At 43.5% G+C, this 19703-nt stretch overlaps 1 protein-coding gene across 1 annotated transcript in view; it reads right to left on the reverse strand.

Moving 5' to 3' along the window:
* The window catches only part of palm1b (paralemmin 1b), a 25244-nt gene extending 10651 nt beyond the window's left edge, over nt 1-14593 (reverse strand). Inside the window, exons 1-3 of the mRNA XM_084044458.1 lie at nt 14155-14593; nt 1781-1823; nt 429-509 (exon numbers count right to left, since the gene is read on the reverse strand). Of these exons, the coding sequence (XP_083900584.1) occupies nt 429-509; nt 1781-1822 (123 nt within the window). The 5' untranslated portion in view covers nt 1823; nt 14155-14593. The remainder of the gene's footprint in view (nt 1-428; nt 510-1780; nt 1824-14154) is intronic.
* Nucleotides 14594-19703: the final 5110 nt, after the last annotated feature.

The following is a 19703-nucleotide window of genomic DNA, read 5'->3' on the forward strand; positions in this document are numbered from 1 at the left end:
GCAATGTTAACGGCTTCCCAACATGTATGCATATAGCTTCATCAGTAAGTGATAAGCAATTATACGTAAGGCTGTGTGTCCACCAAAGCATTTTATTCACAGCTGAAAGCAAACTGTTTTGTGTTTTTGTTCAAACACCCAGAGTTGAAAATATTTTCTCTGCAACAAGATAAAAAACGTCAGACATAAACGAGCAGCTCAGAATAGACGCTCAGTGCCTCCTCATGCTGCTGGTGTTTCCAGCATAGCATAAATACGCGTCTCTTCCATTGAAAACAATTCAAAACATACGCTGCACTCAGGAAATTAAACCCTTGGTGGACACAACCGCTAAAGGTACTCTAAAAGTCAGAATTCATAGAATGTGTGTATATGTCCAATCCATCCTGTGGTGGTTTGTGTTTAGTGTGTATTTAGTGTGTGTGTACCTTTAGATGTTGGAGCTGCCGTCGGTCATCATCCAGCTGCCTCCTCTTGTTCTCAATCTCTGTCTGCTTCTTCCTTTTCTCCTGTTACACACACACACACACACACACACACACACACACACACACACACACACACACACACACACACACACACACACACACACACACACACACACACACACACACACACACACACACACACACACACACACACACACACACAGCCATTTGTGAACATTGAATTTAATCAATAAGTCATTAATGCTTTGCTGGCTATTATCCACCGGCAACATTCTAAAGAGAGTACATTTATTAATTTACACGCACGCACGCACGCACGCACGCACACACTTACAAACAGCACTCATGCAGGCATACACAGTCATCACATTGTGTTCATAAAAAGAGATTACTGTAAAAGAAATTCCACCACAGACACCCCTGTGCTGTTAGCAGTTATCTGATTGACTGCAATCACTGGAGAGAGCACTATGAGTCACTTTATTGATATAGTGCATGTAGTTTTTAGAGAGTGTGTGTGTGTGTGTGTGTGTGTGTGTGTGTGTGTGTGTGTGTGTGTGTGTGTGTGTGTGTGTGTGTGTGTGTGTGTGTGTGTGTGTGTGTGTGTGTGTGTGTGTGTGTGTGTGTGTGTGTGTGTGTGTGTGTGTGTGTGTGTGTGTGTGTGTGTGTGTCTGAGGAGAGAAGGAGGTAGAGATAGAGAAAGAGAAAGTGACTGAAAGAGCTGCAGAAAGACACAGGATGAGAGAGAGAGAGAGAGAGAGAGAGAGAGAGAGAGAGAGAGAGAGAGAGAGAGAGAGAGAGAGAGAGAGAGAGAGATGCCTAGAGATAACAGCTGTCAAACAGGCAGACAAATAGAGCGAGAAGGGAAAAGTTAAAAGTTAACAACAGACAGTGAGAGAGAAGGAAGAGACAGATTAAAAGAGACTGGAAGTGATAGAGAAAGGCATGGAGAGAGGAAAGAAAGAGTGAGAGGGATAAGGAAGTCCCATTATGAGAATGAAGGAAAGCTAGAAGAGGAGGGAGGGAGAGAGAGAGAGAGAGAGAGAGAGAGAGAGAGAGAGAGCTGTAATGAGTGCATTACAGCTCGCCTGGCTGCTAATGGTCAGAGGAGATGGGGCCTAAAAGGTTGAGAGTCATTAAGACTGCTGGTCAGACCCTACATGAAGCAATGATTGGTTGTTTCTAAAGCCATCAATGCAGCGTGTGCTGTATGTGTGTGTGTGTGTGTGTGTGTGTGTGTGTGTGTGTGTGTGTGTGTGTGTGTGTGTGTGTGTGTGTGTGTGTGTGTGTGTGTGTGTGCGTGTGCGTGTAAGGGTGAAGAAATGACTTACAGCGATGGCGTGGAGCTTCTCCTGTTGTGACACCTCAGCCATCCTAAAAAAGAGAAAGAGACAGTCAGAGAGAGAGAGAGAGAGAGATAGAAAAAGAGATTATGAGAAATGGAAGAGATAGAGAAGTGTGCAATTACAATCAAACATTCCCAATGACAGCAGAGGTCATATTCTTGACCATAGTCAGCCGACAGCATTCCTTGACAGTAGTTAATGTAGTACATAGTCACCACTAATGACTAATTAGTCCTTGTCCAATGACGTCTCCCCAACAAGAACCACAGCTGTCTGTCTTATCTGTCTGTCTGTCTGTCTGTCTGTCTTTCTGTCTGTCTACTTCTAGCTGTCTGACTGCTTTGTTAGTCCAGAGGGAATGCTAATGTGGAGATTCCTCGTCTAATAGGTTCCAGAGCTCCAGGATGGCTGATGGACAAAGGACGGATGGGAGGCTTGCTTCAGCTACTCAATGGGGTAAAAATGCTCAAAGAAAATAACTGAGTAAGTGTCTCTCACAAACTGTCCGCTATCTGCAATTTTGTAATTTTCTTTGTAGACATTTGGCTGTAATTAACAGCTGGCGTGAGCCATTACACATAGAAAGTTATTTATTACCCTTGGGCTGAGCCAAGACGAAGAATGTGAAATCTATTCATTACAGGTGTTTCAGGGGGATAGCAAGCAACCACATCATCCCCTTACAGATTATTTTTGCCTCTTTAACCGAGTTTGGATTATTGCTAGCTGTTATTCCAGCGATAGGCAGGAAATAATGGGATGTGTTCACGCTTTGGGTGTTGCCCAAAAATGTATTTAAATGTTCCTTCTCAACAAACGGGCAACTGATGTCAAAATTGGCTAACTTGTCTCTCCGAGAGCATGTGGTATGCATGCTTAATAATGTTAATTGACCAATAACAAATCCATCCTTGTTTTTCTATAGTTCCAGTGAGGCGCTCTAGCACGTACATGTATAGCTGCAGTTACTAATCAGCTACCACACCCATTTCCCAGGCATGACTGAAATTTAATCATGTGGAATCCTCATTTCCCTAACTTATCCCAGCCAGCTTTCTCTTTCAATAGGATCTGAGAAGCTTCTTTGATGAAGGCAGGAACTCGAGAGTCATGTAGGGAAGAGTTTGTGCACTAATTGGGGCACACAATTTCTTAACTAAGTAGTCACAAGTCATGTCTAATAAGCCCATTGGACACCAACCGCCACTGTTTAAAATCAAATCAGTTTTCAATCACTTAGTGATGAAACAAAAATGTTGAGATAAACAAGACTGGGAGAAATGATCAAATACGTTCTTAATAGATCTCGTCAGGTTTGGCCAGCTGGGCAAACGTTTATTTTGGTAGCAGCATTAATGATCTGTTATGTTACTATATAATGACCAAAACTCTTATCAGTCTGTCCATCCATCTTCATCCATTTTCTCCTTGGTGGGTAGACCAATCAATTGAACTTGCAGGTGGGTATTGACCATATATTATTTATATATAATATTTACTTCTGGGGGTTCCTGGAACAAAATATTTTGAGATGGGGGTCGGCGGCCAAATACATATCATTTTGGAGGTCCTTGACATAAGTTTGAGCACCACTGATATAGAAACAACATTTTTTCAGAAAACTGTTGGGATTTAGAAGACATTTGTAGAATCGGCTTCAGGTCTTAATGGGTTAAAAATGTTATAATGGAGGACAAAGGGGTTGTGATCGCACTGAAACCGTGACCAAATTTGCCACAGATATGTCCTAGAGTAGACGACTGACGTCATAGATGACTGATGTCACAGGCCGAGCCGCTAGCATGAAGGTCCGAGATCCACATTGGAGTCATGCCGCTTCTATGTGGATTCTGAGATCCACATCATTTCCTAGTTATTTTGACATCGCACAGCCATTTGGTCAGCAATGGTGTTTTTTAAATGTGCTCTATGAATAGCTTGACTTGTTGACTAATCATGCTTTGACAAGAAGATAAACTACCATTGAGCTACATATTTGTTTACTGCCTGTTTAGTATGAATTAGTGCTTGGGAGCATAGGGTCTCATTAAAATCATCCATTGCACGCAAACTTAACGCACACATACCAGTCTGTATTACACACACACACACACACACACACACACACACACACACACACACACACACACACACACACCACTGCCGTCGCACCAAAGCCACATCAGCATCACATGGAGACCCTTTGGAGAAAACTAAACCACAATCATCTGATCTCCCCCACCCCACTCTATCCCCTACACAGACACGCATGCGCGAGCGCACACACACACACACACACACACACACACACACACACACACACACACACACACACACACACACACACACACACACACACACACACACACACACACACACACACACACACACACACACACACACACACACACACACAGACAGACAGACAGACAGACAGACAGACAGACAGACAGACAGACAGACAGACAGACAGACAGACAGACAGATACATTCTTTCTCGTCCCTTCTGCTTACTCCTCCTTCTTTAGTCCTTCAGTACCAACATGACAAACAATTAGTTTGTAGTCTGTCTGTGTCCAAATAGAAGGTACTATATACTAAGGAATATGTCACTGTCTGTGCACTGCTAAAAAGCGTAGACCAGGTGCCCACCGATGGCATAGTAGTGTTGCCACTGCAGGAATAGGTTCAAATGTCCTGAAAATAATTCACCCTGTGCCTTCCCTATCTTTTTCCCAATAGCAACTTTTCTGTTGTATGTCCCAGTAAAGAGGAAAAAAATAGTTCAAAAGGTGTGGTCAGCCCATTCAAGCTGGCTCTCCTCTGCCCCTGGGTACAGTGGACAGATGACAGAGAGCTGACTGTCCATCAAGGAACCCATCACTGGCCTATTGGTGGTTTGTGGGAGGTCTGGGAGCTATCATTGATGTGTCTATGGTGCATTATTGAAACCAGCATTGAGGTTTACCCTTATTTGCAATGCTATGGATCTCACTGCTGTTACAGTAAGAAATTGAAGACCATCCCCTTACCTTGACCGTAACCACACCAAACCCATACCATACTTAAACTTATTTAACCATCAGTGACCTAATGCCGGAACTTAACCATTTTTCTAATTTACACATCAACTTAACAATGTCCAACCTAATGCCCGACCATAACCATTTTTATCTTAAAGATAAAATGTATCAATTTGTATTTACATCACAGAGCTTCCGCCCATAACGGGGGTGGGATCCATCATTTTTAGTCTGTGAACTGGAAAAGGTCAGGTCACAGTCACCACCATCAGCACGGATGAGACCACTCAAGACTCACAGCTCAGTTACTGCAAGTAACAAACACTTGCAGAAAATGTTTTGCATTATGGTGGCTGTGTGGTGATGAATGACACAGTAGAGTGATAGGATGTTTGACAGATTGCGAGCCTGATTCAAACTGTGATGTCATAAGTAGGTGAAAGTGGCTAATCCACCGACCAGCTAGCTAGGAAAAATGTAAAGAATATATTTTAATGTGGTGAGTATGTAAGTTATTCTTAAAAGGAATACATTTGCCGTAACCCATTTCAGACTGTATGTAATTATGAATATTAATAACCCTAGTACTATCATGTTTGCATGGTAGGCTATGTGTTGTTCACAGGAAAGCAGACTGGCATTTTTTCCATCTTCATCATGTAGGTACACAGTGGTAATCACATTTAGAATGGAGGAAGACAGGAAGGCAGGCAGACAGTCCTAGAAAGGAAAGCTGAGACAAATAGGAACAGATCAAATCATCAAACTGACCAACAGTGAGAAATTGACTGTAAAGGTCAGACTGACTGAGAGAGGATGTAGTCAGATCAGATGGACAGACAGACAGACAGACAGACAGACAGACAGACACAGTAGTGACAAAAGGGACAGCTAAACAAACAGGCAAAAAAGTGGACAGACTTTCAGTCCAGAGAGGCATTTTTTGACTTACAGAGATTCAAGAAGGTAGGCAGGCAGACAGACAACCAATGCCAAAAATAACTGACTTTTTGACTCCCTGAAAACAAGGTGCTTCACCTGGAGGGGGGGGGGGGGGGGGGGGCGGTGACCTTACATCCTGCGTCACACAGTGTGTTGTGTTTGCCTGATGCGCATTCTTGTTGGCTCACAATGGGTCGTCTTGTCACTTTTTTGTGAAGCTAGCAAAACTGGAAAGTTGTTTAATAACTACGGCTTCGCAATATGGACATAATCATATATTACAATATTCTTGACCAAATCTCAATATCGCTATTGTGACATTAATATCATATCGTGGTGATTATATATACCGGTATATACATATATATACAGTAAGCACGCTGTGTGTGTGTGTGTGTGTGTGTGTGTGTGTGTGTGTGTGTGTGTGTGTGTGTGTGTGTGTGTGTGCGTGTGCGTGTGCGTGTGTGTGTGTGTATATAGACATGTAGGGTAAATATAGGGTAAACCTCAATATATATATATATATATATATATATATATATCACATTTTTTTTAGGGAATCCCGTCGTGCAACAGAGTAAAGTACAGACTGGCAAAACAAGCAGGCAGCAGACCAATCCCAAGTTGTTTTGAGGCAGGTGCATAGCAAGCATAGCGAGGTCAGGGAAATTGACTAATGAGTGGCTCCCAAAACCCATTCCCTCTGGGGCACACTGCTGCCATAGCATTTCCCGGAACACATTAGCTGACTCGCTAGAGCAACAGCAGCATCCTGTCTTCTAATAGCACCGTTCTTAGGGTCTTCTCACCCTGACAGTACCTTTACCCACTCACTGTATGAACTGCAGATGCCATTACGCTGATGGCCTCATGCTTCACTCACACTAGCGGCGACAAAGTAACAAGCTAAAAAAAAGTCCTTTTTAATGGCAGCCAGCAACATGAATCTACAAAGCGATCTGTGACACATGTAGCATGATGCGCTACAGATAAATGTTGAACTGCACTCAACTTCTTTCAGTGTTCCAAACGACACGGAGAAGCATCAAACAATCTAGTTTTTCTTTTTCAAAATTCAGCCTCATGGTGGCGCTATAACAGCCCACCAGTCTCAAACTTCTTCCATTACAGCTTCAATATCAACATCAATACTATCCGATAACATTACCGCTGCTATTACTTCCTTTATCGCATTCAAAGGATGCTGATTGGTTCAAATTCCAACCAAGAAAATGCACTGGACAACAGTGTGAGTGAGATCGAACATTAAAAAGGCAAATGTTTACCTGTTATTCAGTGGTGAAGGTTTTCAGTAGCTGTACCCCACTTCAGGGAACTGCCTTACTACTCAAAGGAATGCTATTGGTATTGGCTACAGTGGGTGCTTTTCTGCAGTTTAAGTGCCTTTTTGAGAGGTCTTCCTCCACAGCTATACAGCAACTGATCAGCTTAACTACGCATAGCAAAACAAATCAGATGACGGCAGTATAGCAACTAAAACAACACTTCTGTTCTGTTAAAGCGCAGACTCAGAGGCCTCACACTGTGTGTCGGTGTTTACAGAAGTGGCCTTTCTATCTGCCAGCTGAGGAGAATTTAGGAGCCATCATACCTTAGGTGGCATCACCTGTAATCTGGGATTACCTTTTGACAAACACCATAACAATCTGAATGAGAAATCTAGGATACAGTACAGCAGCATATTGATACAGTTTGATCCGTTCGTTCAGTGCGCGCACGCGTGTGTGCGCGCACGCGTCACACACACACACACACACACACACACACACACACACACACACACACACACACACACACACACACACACACACACACACACACACACACACACACACACACACACACACACACACACACACATGCGTACACACTCACAGTTTGGCACAAGAATGTTTCCTCTTCAGATGGAATGAGGACTGTGAAAATGACTCTCTCCATCTTGAGCCTAATGACCCAGGCCAAGCATTAGAAGACAGAGTGGAGGAAACTAATCTCACATCCCTCTCAGTCTCACAGCCGTGGAGTGGCTCTTCTCTCTCCTCTCTCCAGAGTCCTCTCTGCTCTGAACTTCCCCCTCTTCCTTCCCCAGGGCCAAGAGTGCACAGCGACAATGATACACCTCCTTGCTACTCCCCTAGGCCACCCACACCCATGGCACCTTATACAGAAACATTACCACCACCACACACACACACTCACACATACACATCAGCCCATGCCTTACATTTGATTGCTTTATTTGAATCCACAGTTAAACAAGTAACAGTTGAAGTCTTTTTGGTGTCTTAACAACAACACACACGGCACACACAATCACACAGACATCACTGACAAACACGCACATTATAATCCCAGACTAGCATATGCACATTCACACATGTACATAAACACGTATATGCCACTCAAAGCCCCCCCCCCCCCCCCCGCCACACACACACACACACACACACACACACACACACACACACACGCGTGCGTGCGCTAATTCCCACCACACTCACAACAGTCCCTGTTTACCACATACATGCAGAGAGCTGGATCCCTCAGCGCTGCGAGGCAAGGCGCAATACAGACCCTGCCCAACATAAACAGCAGCACGAGGCCAATAAAAACCCAAGGAAGACTGCTGAGGTCACATTGTTAGTGTAACAGGGGTCACAGCGTGGTCTTCTGGAGGTCACTCAGAGATAACAGTTCTGTCAGTGAGAGAGCAGAGAGATGTTGAGTTACTGACGGACACCCCTGACAGGAGGTTGAATGAGAACCACACACATGCTGTTTGAGTTCTGACCTCCTCTCCATAATTTCTCACTGTCAGAGCTGTGATGAGGCTAGATATGTAATTGTAAGTTCAGGGTTTTTTTAATTTTAAAAACTTGCTACACAGTGAGAGTGTACTTAAATGTATGTACCAAATTGGTGTGAGTACACTCTCAGAGTTACAAATAGATAGATTAACACCGTCAATTTTACTGTGTAGTCAGTGACTAGTTTGACTACACATTGCATCCTTATTTGTATTTCACTGACGCTTTTGTCCAGAGAAACGTACAAATGCAGCTGTAAGATAAATTATGAGCTCTAGCTCAACAACATGACAAGCAGCCAACCGTAACGAATGCAAGTGACGGAGCAGTGTTTTATATTCATATAGTTGCACACATTCTGGGGTCTGATCAGTTCAACCAATTGACTTCCTCTGTTGGCCACCAGCCAGCACCACTTGAGCAGCTGGTCTCTATATTAAATAAGTAAAATTGACCTCACTTGCCACAATTTGAATGTGGTCTAACGGCAGTGCTCTATTATGGAAGAAAATATATTATGAGTGACCAAACTATATCTGAATCTCCAATATATCAAAATTTAGGCCATTTTCATTTTGAACATAGAGCCAGGTAATGTTATTTTGTTTTATGTGTTTTTTGCACTTCAGAATGAAATTAGTGCTGCTGAACAGGAATTAGTCATCAGAATGGTAATTGCACTCAGGCCTGAAATTCACCTCTATCTGAAACTTTCTGCAAAATCACTCTAACTGCATTAGCATCGACATGACAAACGAACAGCATCACTTTGATGTTTACAGGGAGTACATTTACACACTGGACAGTCTTCTGTGGCCTCTCTCTCTGTCTCACTCGCCCTCTCATCCCCCCTCGCAATTGTCAGTCAGCAAACTGTATGTCCGGATATGGGAAGCGGCCTATGGCCTTGCATTATTGCACCAGGCTTTCAGTGTTAATATAGGAACCATTAGGCCAAATACATACATGTAGGTATAGGTACCTTCCCTCATGGCAGCCCCCTAGTTACCCACTTAGAACTCTCAAGAGGTTCAGGTCAGGAATTGTTTACTCTAAGTATATGTAGGCTGTGTTAGTCCGATACCTTCCGATCACTTCTGGGATTGTTAGATCCCACTCATCCCAGAAGAGATTGCGATCGATGTCCAATCTTTTTCGTCTCACTCTCTAGATAGAAGTGTGTTTGTGATGTGAGGTCACCCACAGAGCACAGAGATGGATGGATCTCTCTCCTGCTTATCAATAGCTCTTTTGATACGATTTCTCTGCAACAAGCCTGATGATCATCATATGAGCGTGTGTGTGTGTGTGTGTGTGTGTGTGTGTGTGTGTGTGTGTGTGTGTGTGTGTGTGTACAAATACTACAAATACTTAAGAAGCATTTTGTGGAGAAATGACTCAGAGAGGTGACTGTTGCTCTCTCTCTCCCTCTCAAAATCTCTCTTCTTCTTCTTATGTACTTTGTCTTTTGGGAGGCGTACAGACTACAGAGGCGTGCACACACACTGCTGTGCGGAGTATGTTTTTTCCTCTGAGATTAAAACAGTTTAGAGACTAAAAATGGCAAACTTTAATCGGAGGAAAACCCACAATCTACTGACAGTGAAGAAACAAATCCTCTTTCTTATCCGTCATTACAAAGCCGGCGAAAGTTTGAAGAAAAGGGGGGGGGGGGGGGGGGTTGCGGGCGGAAGGAGCATCAAGGCAGAAGAGGAGAGATGGGAGTGTCTTTAAGAGAGAAAGATGGAGAGAAATAGAGTTACATCTGAAAGCTACAACTACTACTACTACTACTTGCAGGCTGTCACCTCCCCCCACCATCGTGCCAAACAATATCAGCTTTCAGCCCAAAGCAGTAGCTGAGTTTAAGTGGTTAGGTAATGCGCGTCATTTAATTTTCCATGCGAAGCTGGCTAATCTGATTTCATAACCACTGCATTAATACATTTATGTGTCTAATGACAAGCAGGGTCAAGCAGGGCAATCACCAGTTAAGCCTATCTATCACTCATGAGATACCTGCTACCAATGTCATTCTGCCAACTCCACAGTCATAGAAAAACAAACAATTACTCAGCAGAGGTGGTTACTATATTTTCTGAGAAAAGCAGTCAGAATTAGAAACTTTTGATATTGTACTGAGGTCTATCAGCTACACTGATAAGGGGGCGGGACGAAATGTTGAGCTAAGTTGGTTTGTAACAACCAACAACAAAAAAAACGACGTTAAAGCTAAACTGTTACACTGTGCCACTTGCGTTGTCACACAAGTGGCATAACTTGACAGACAGGATTCTATGTCTCCCTGACATAACGTAGCATGCATGCTGTAATCGAAAGAAAGTTTCTGCTACACGGTAATACTTAATTTATATGTATGACAGAGAATACATTAAGCATAACATTGTTAGGTATACAGTCAGGTCTAGGAAGTGGCACAATACAAACACAGTCATCTTCTTTTGGCCCCTGACCAGAGCAGCAGCTTTGAGATAAATGCCTTGCTCAAGGGCATGACAGGTATTGGTGAGAGCCAAAGCACAGCCAACGCTGTTGGGCTGTGCAAAACACTAGTCATCATCACATGACATCACACACACACGCACTGCACGCACGCACACACGCGCGCGCGCGCACACACACACACACACACACACACACACACACACACACACACACACACACACACACACACACACACACACACACACACACACACACACACACACAAAACTCACACATTCACTGACATGCAGTTGAACAAATACAAACTCACGTGAAAACTCTCTCACACACACATGCGAGGCTGTCCCTGGGTTGACAAGGGGAGTGCTGTCAGCTCTGTAGTGACTGTAGCTGACAGAACACAGAGCAACAGAGAGGCTGTCGACCATCTACTAAGGCCACGTGGTTGAGGCCCATCGCTGAGGCTGCAACTTTTACACATACCCTCAAAACAAAGGCTAAACAATTACCAGCACACTCAATCTCACTGAGCCTTACACAATTTTGTGTGGAAATCCTAGATTAGATTTCAGAATTTACAGGGCTGACTACAGGTGGGGGTAATGATGTACATACACTACATGCACTTAAGCCTACACTGAAATTGAACTCTTGAGAGTGTAAATACGGACTCTTACAGGTCCTTTTTCAGACTCTCTGAGGTAAACAAACACTCACGTTCTCACAGTAGATGTGTGTCTCAGTGTTGCGTAACGTTAATAGATGGTCTTGCCTTTTTCTGTGCAGCACCCAAATCTGTCAAATCTGGGAAACCTTGCTCATCAAAACATCACTACGTCACCTGTGAACTCACTAGAAATAAGATGACTTATTAGATAAGACTAAAGGTCTATTTTTGGATCAAATACTATTTTCTATTCTATTTGGCAGCAGTTAAAGAAATGCTGCCATGACTCTATGCCAGACAGTTGTGTAAGTCTGTAAGAATTCAACCAAGTCATCAGTGGTTGAACTTGTTTAATCCCTTATTAACTCAGTAGTAAATCACAGCAGAACAGATACTTGTCATGGATGATGTGAGTGAAGGCTCTGTTAGCGACAGAGGTCTCACAGGCCACTTGATTAGCTACAATAACACAATTAGGCATCCAGCTCCAGAGTGTTGTTGAAGAAAATATCCTTTGGGTGGTGGACTCGGCCGCTTTCATGTCTCATACCATGTCCCTCTAAAAAATTATGGGTGTGTTGTGTTTACGAACCACACTATTGTCATGCAATACATCGGCCTTGTCAACAAAGATGTTGCGCACAACAGCCTGCCTCAGTTCACAGGACAGACACCCAGGAGAATGCTATAAACAATGGATCCAAGATGAATGCTCATTCAACCCCCCCCCCCTGCTGTGACCAAAGCTAGGGAAAGAAATTAGATTAGCAATGGGTTTGGTCCATAGAGTTATATGGTTTGGTCCAGTTGGTATTATTTTATATGGAATATAATAAGTTACCTGTATAGGAATACAACTGTCTATGTCTCTTTCCAGGAGATGACACATAGACATTGTACTTAGGTCCAGTTCATATTCTGAGGAATGATGCAGGGGAACAAATTACACCACCAGCAGAAACACTAAGCATTTTTTATACGATTTTAGCTCGGGATTTAAGTGATCTGTTTGCTGAAGCATTCCCAACCCAAATACTTTGGTTAGAATAGCCTATACTATACTCTCTCAGTCCAAAGCGAGATTTGAATTCCGGGCATAAGTAGATAGGTATATAAGTCAGTGGTTCTCAACCAGTGGTCCAGCTAAATGATGGAGAGTTGGTAACCAAATGGACCCTTATAGATCTTTAACTCTTGAGAGTGTAAAATGAAACCTTCATTTTACACTCTCAAGAAAGAGTTAAATTGTTGTTAAACATCTGCATTACTTAATTTACAAGAGGTCTACACAATTAGAGCATGTATAAGAATTGTTAGTTTGATCAACGTTTGCCTGTCATCTCTCCTATTGGTACCAACATCAATACAGCATGGAATTGTGGAAAAAATCTTATCCAAAGTCTTGGATCTGAGAGGCTAAATCTCATCAAATTGTGGTTCCATTCCATGGCTCAAATGCAGATTAAATAATGGACCTTGGTATGAAAAGGGTTGAATAAAACACTGCTATAAGTAATGGCCATGGTACATTTTATTAGCTCATGCATGCGCCATGTTGGAACAGATCCTTACATCACAACAATAACAACAACAACAACAACAACAACAACAACACAAAGAACAACACCATAATAACATTGCACTCTAGCGCTCATCACGTTCACAGCAGACACTGCAAAAAGCCCAGCCGCATCTCTTCGACGGCTGGCGCCACTCACTGTAAATCTACCGTCGAAAAAACCCGCCAGGCTGCCCCTCATCATCCTGAACAACAGATCGATGCTACATGATGGATCATCAAAGACATTCGCCTGAACATGTCGTTGTGTTACACCTGTCGGACGAGGCAATAAAGGCTATTTAAAAGTACAGTAGAGTATAGGCCTCCTCCAGGCATGAATTATGTTTACCTGACCGAACAATGGAACAGTATAGGCCTATAATTGTGCAACTATGATTTAACACACAGCGAGCGGCTGACTTTGTTATTGTAGGCCCAATATTTAGGTCTATTTCATGCCATCCCTGACACCCAGTTTAATGATGTCACAGTATTTAGACTTAGACATACATTGTTGTGGCTTAATAAACACGCCGGGCGTGTGTTTGCAAATGAACCCAACAAATGTACATCTAATTGATGTAAATACTGTGACTATTTACATTTACGACAAGGAATTCAATCCACAAATGTATTTGGCCTAATAGCTGTCAAATGCCAAACAAGATTTTGTTTGTGTCTCCATCCCAACAACATCATCCCAGTCGTAGGTGAGAGGATGCTGCTGTACTAGTGGAGGCTGGTTGCAGCACAGGCGGACAAATCACCCAAAACCAGGTCAACGCGCGCACAATAACACACGGATGACCGGGCACTTTAAAACCAGCCAGACGCCGTAAATCAGCAGACAGACACTGTAAACCAGGACTTACTCAGATGAAGATCCCTTCACAGGCGTCTTGTTGTACGCAGCAGCGCTCGTTCTCAGCGGTCACAGTTGTTCTCCGCGTCGGTTCACCACTATAGTGATCCACCCACCCCTTCTTCTCTCCTCTTCCTCCTCTGTTGGCTTGCCTGGCACCCCTGCTGCTGCTGCTGCTGCTGGCCGCCGAGGTGATGCCGTTCACGCCCGTTTGGATTCGTGGGGCAGCGGCGGCTCCTGCGCTCAAGCCGACAAATACACACGCGTCCCCGGGAGTTGTCTGTGCGTTATTCTTCTTAGTTCCCACCCGACCGAAAGGGACGAGCGGCGGTGCGGACGTCCTCCCTCGCTCGCTCTGGTGCGCACGACGATGCGAATCGATGTCTGTCCAACGCTATGCAGAAAGAAATCCCATACACTTCACTAACAGCATGTAGAGGGGAGGGGACGTCGTGAGCCGCTTATATTTAATGTATATATGGGTGTGAGACAGTGAGAGTGGTATGTGAAGGGAGTGAGAGGGGAGCGGATACGCCTCCCTCCCTTATGTTGATAAAGGGGGCCCTGCGCGCTGTGTGGGTGACGAGATATACCTTCTGGTCCATAGCGTTAGAAGGAGTTCTCCTTAACGCTATGTTACTTTCGAGCCGTTGCTCGCAAACCCACGGTACCGGAGCGGCCGCAGCCTCGCGTCTGTCGTAAAAATTAAAAAATGCGCTTTCGCTACTCACCAAAACAAAGATGGTTTTAAGATGTTGAAAGCCTACTTTCCTTAGTGGGAACACTCGGTGCCCCCCACCACACGTCTAAAAAACACTTTTTGTCCAGAAAACAAAATATTTCACTGGATGGAAAAAAATGTTACACTGCGTCCCTTACAGATCTGGTCAATGGAATTATTCTATTGAAAATATCTGTAGGGGGCGTAGTGGAGTAACTAAAACATTCTAACGCTATGGACCAGAGCTAGGTGAGATATGGGGCCTCCTTCCCAAAGTGGGGCTGCAGCCTCTGGGTATGCTCCAACCTTATCACATGACGTCCAACGGTCCAAGTAACCAGGCTGTTTTATTTTACAACAAGCAGCCCTTTAACTCAAAGTCAAACAGACACCAGAACGGTGTGTGTCCTGAATTGGATCCAATAAAATACTCGGACCATTCTTTTAGTCTCACTGCTCCATCTAGTGGCGTAAGGGCTTAATTTCACCATTCCTTAATATCGTTATGCACGGCTTCTAAAAATAACCTTATGGTGATGCTGAATAGCTTTTTATGCCGAGTACTTGGTTGGATTGGTAACTCATAGGTGGGGATAAATAAACCATAAGTAAATTTCTTTTCTTTTTTCAAAACTAAACTACAATATTTAAGTAGCCCAGTTCAAAGGCAACTGTCATCAGAATGACACGAGAGGAGTGAGACATGATACTCCAAGGGTAATCGAGTGGTGCACCTGCTGCTAGTAACCAGCAGGCGGTGAACATGTTCTATTAAAATTGTTCTTCACACTGGTGGCTATTTTAACCATTCAGATAGGTTAAATCTAATGTGCTGCAGACTGATCTGATGTTTAAGTTTCATCTTATATTTACTCTAAGAGTAGGCCTATGTCCTATGCCTACTGTTACAAAAAGCACCTGGGCATGCTAACCCTACTCACACCATTGGTGTGAGTAGGGTTAGCATGCCCAGGTGCTTTTTGTAACAGTAGTGTGACACCAATATAATGACAGTGGTGTGACACCAATATAATTATCAATACCATTCAACACCATGGTTGATTCTTGGCTGATTGCTTCAAAATTACATATCAGCCATGGCTGATAAGTAACATTGATGTTAGGTTTGAGTTATTATCACCTTTGGAATGACAGTTTGACGTTTGTATTGAAAATGTGTGCAATTTAATGACACCGTTTGGTGTCATGGATGGCAAATGATTACATCATTTGATTTCATTTTCATTCATAGAAACATAATCGTTCTAAGCCTCTCCATTCCTGATATGACTAATTGTGATATTTTGACCATGCTTGTGACCTTGACCTTTTACCTTTTAAATTAATCTCTACAGGGCAGGCTGCTAATCATTCCCACGAGTTTCATGAATATCTGCCTATTCTCTCTGGAATGATTTTGTTCACAGAGATACACAGGAAAGGAATATAATACCCTGCCACTCATCATTGCAGGGTAATTATGTTATACTATATGTGTGATGAAGAGTGACTTGGGTGATATTGTAATCTATTGGAGTTCTCGCTCGCACGCACGCACGCACGCACGCACCAGTACTGATTCACTCTCATATGCGTAGGCATATAGATATGTTAAACTGCTTTATCAGGAGACTGCAGGATCAAGTTGTGCAAATTCATCTGACATAATGTTATTTCTATACTTACTGTGTTCATTCTTCAACTGTGTAATCATATAGATAGATAATGTGCTTGTGCATGCATCTATCTCTTTATCACTTGACTGTATGCCCAGCATATAGTCTGTTCCCGTCTAGCTTAGCTCTATCATCAGTCATGACTCATATCTTCCAGCCACCTCTGCAAATGTACACATTATTCACTGTAGGGTTCAATTTGCTGGGGTGGTGGGGAATCCACGGCATGCCTCTGCTTTTGATATCAACCACCACCCCACCCCCCACTGACTGAATTAAATACATGCAATTCCTTTTGGGAAATGTAGACTGTCTGATATATTTCATATTAATGTTTGATAATAACACAAAAGAGCAGGGGAGGACTCACTCACAGAAATAAAGATTAGACTAGAAGTCTAGATTTCTAGTTTAAAAAAACCCCCATCATTACAAGATCTAGGGCTGAACAGAGTAGAGGCAAACGTTTAACTTCCACACAGGGACTGTCAGTGCATGATCATATTACAATTTAACAATTTAATTAAAACCACATTAATCCTGATATCCCTATTTTGGGAAATGTACTTTGTTCCCCCCACCAAAATGATAGCATATCTACAAGCTCTGGTTTGCTTTGTATTACTGTTGGCTCTCACCAATACCTGTCATGCCCTTGAGCAAGGCATTTATCTCAAAACTGCTGCTCTGGTCAGGGGCCAAAAGAAGATGACTGTGGTTGTATTGTGCCACTTCCTAGAACTGACTGTAGGCTACCTAACAGTTTTATTAGGGGGTTTAATACCCCAATATAAAAAACAAAACTGTCAAATGATTTCCTGTTTGTGAAATGTTAAAGTAGGCCTAAGTCTGCTTCAGACTTGAATGGACTGAAGCAAAACATGGATGGATCCCAATGGTACCACAGCCAGAGCACAGCCACCCGTTGAATGGCTAAAGGGGAAATCTATTTGCATGGCTACTTTATTCAGTGCATGAAAAGACCTGACCTGAACGTAGTCCTGTAGACCAACTGGCAAGCAGAACCAGGCTTCCCACTGTGTCTGTGTCTGGCTTCCTGTCAGGCTCTAGAAGGTGGATTTGGAGGAGATGAAAGCTATGAAAGTAGATCAGGTGTGTGCGTGTGTGTGTGTGTGTGTGTGTGTGTGTGTCTGTGTGTGTGTGTTATCACAATGAGCTGTACAAACAGAAAGCTACAGTAGCTGAGCAGATCTGGTAGGATAGTAGGCAGCCACCTTGGAAAGACAAAAGCCAGACCCCTGGCATGGCATTTCTTTCTCACTCCCTATTTTTTAATTTCCCTCTCACTCCTTATGGCTGCTCTGACTCCGGAGCCCTACATCCTCAGACTCACATACACACATGCGCGCGCACGTGCAGCACACGCACAGCCTGCAGAACGGATGATGAATGTAGGTTCTTCTTATCTGCAAATATGATTCACTCCCAAAGTCACACACAACCCCTCCAACATGCACACAGACACACACATACTGTAATATACATAGTTACGCAGAAGCACACAGCACCACCATTACACACATGCACATACGCACGCATTCACACACATAATTCACAAACACAGTACCACCATCTCCACTCCACCATTTTACATGCATGCATGCCCACACATACATATGTAACAGAGTGGTTCACAATCTCAGCCTGATGGTCTGAAAGTCTAATATTTCCCCCAAGCTACAGGAAATTCCCTTTGTCTTAGTGGTTAAGATGTTGGCTTTCCACGTGGGAGACCCGAGTTCAAATCCCGGGCATTACACATATGCATAGATACACTGTCTGACACACTTACAACACGCAAGCATTAAGTATATTTGGTTACACTCACGTATTTGTACACTTTCTGAGTTACAAATGGATAAATTAACATTGATGATTGTACTGTCTACTGTACGAACATGCAGCAACATAGGTTGAAGGGAAGATTTTCTGTCTCAATTTGATATTGATAGTGTCCTTGGTAGGCAAAACACCTTGGTTTGTCAGGATTTTACCAGTGAATGTGCAAATGTCTACATACTTGTGTAGACACTTGTTTGTGTGCGTGTGTGCGTGTGTGCGTGTGTGTGTGTGTTTCGTAGACTTACTTCGCAGCCCTTCGGCCCAGCTCAGCATTTGGTGTCTTATCTCCCTCTCAGAAGCCCTGGCACGAATAAACGTTGCCTAAAAATGTTTTACCAAAATGAATGAGTGAATATTTTGGGAGGCTGTGTAAATCCATGGCAGGGGCAGAGTGTGTGCATGTGTGCATGTGTGTGTGTGTGTGTGTGTGTGTGTGTGTGTGTGTGTGTGTGTGTGTGTGTGTGTGTGTGGGGGGGGGGGTACCACTGAAAGGCAACATGAGGCCCAGCAGAAAAGGAGTAAACCCGTAACTGACTCAACGCTTCAGGGCACAAAACTCTTCTCTTTACTTTACTTTGGCCCTGCTTGTGCCTCTGTCTTATATATTTCTGTGCTATAATTTCTCTCTCTCTCTCTCTCTCTCTCTCTCTCTCTCTCTCTCCTTCTATCTCTCTCTCTCTCTCTCTCTCTCTCCTTCTATCTCTCTCTCTCTCTCTCTCTCTCTCTCTCTCTCTCTCTCTCTCTCTCTCTCTCTCTCTCTCTCTCTCTCTCTCTCTCTCTCTCTCTCTCTCTCTCTCTCTCTCTCTCTCTCTCTCTCTCTCTCTCTCTCTCTCTCTCTCTCTCTCTCTCTCTCTCTCTCTCTCTCTCCCTCTCCCTCCCTCTCTCTCCCTCCATCCCATGCTTATCCTGCTATACCTCTTTCTAGGAGAGAAATATATTTTCTTCACAGGGCCACCAAAATAAGACATGAATAATGTAAGACAGGTGTTTTATCTCCATATGAGGTATTTTTATACAGTTTCAAGCCACATAGGCAGTTGCGCACACACGCACACACGCACACACACACACACACACGCACGCACACACACACGCGCACGCGCACACGCACACACACACACGCACGCACACACACACACACACACACACACACACACACACACACACACACACACACACACAGAACACAGAATCATCGTTGCACAGGTTAAACATGCTTCACAGTAGAATGCTTATACAGCATGATGGAAGACCTGAAAATAGAAGTGATATCTTTTGATATCAAATCCACTATTCTGT

Source organism: Gymnoscopelus microlampas (genome assembly GCF_963454915.1).
Source record: "Gymnoscopelus microlampas genome assembly, chromosome: 20".
Taxonomy (NCBI): Eukaryota; Metazoa; Chordata; class Actinopteri; order Myctophiformes; family Myctophidae; genus Gymnoscopelus; species Gymnoscopelus microlampas.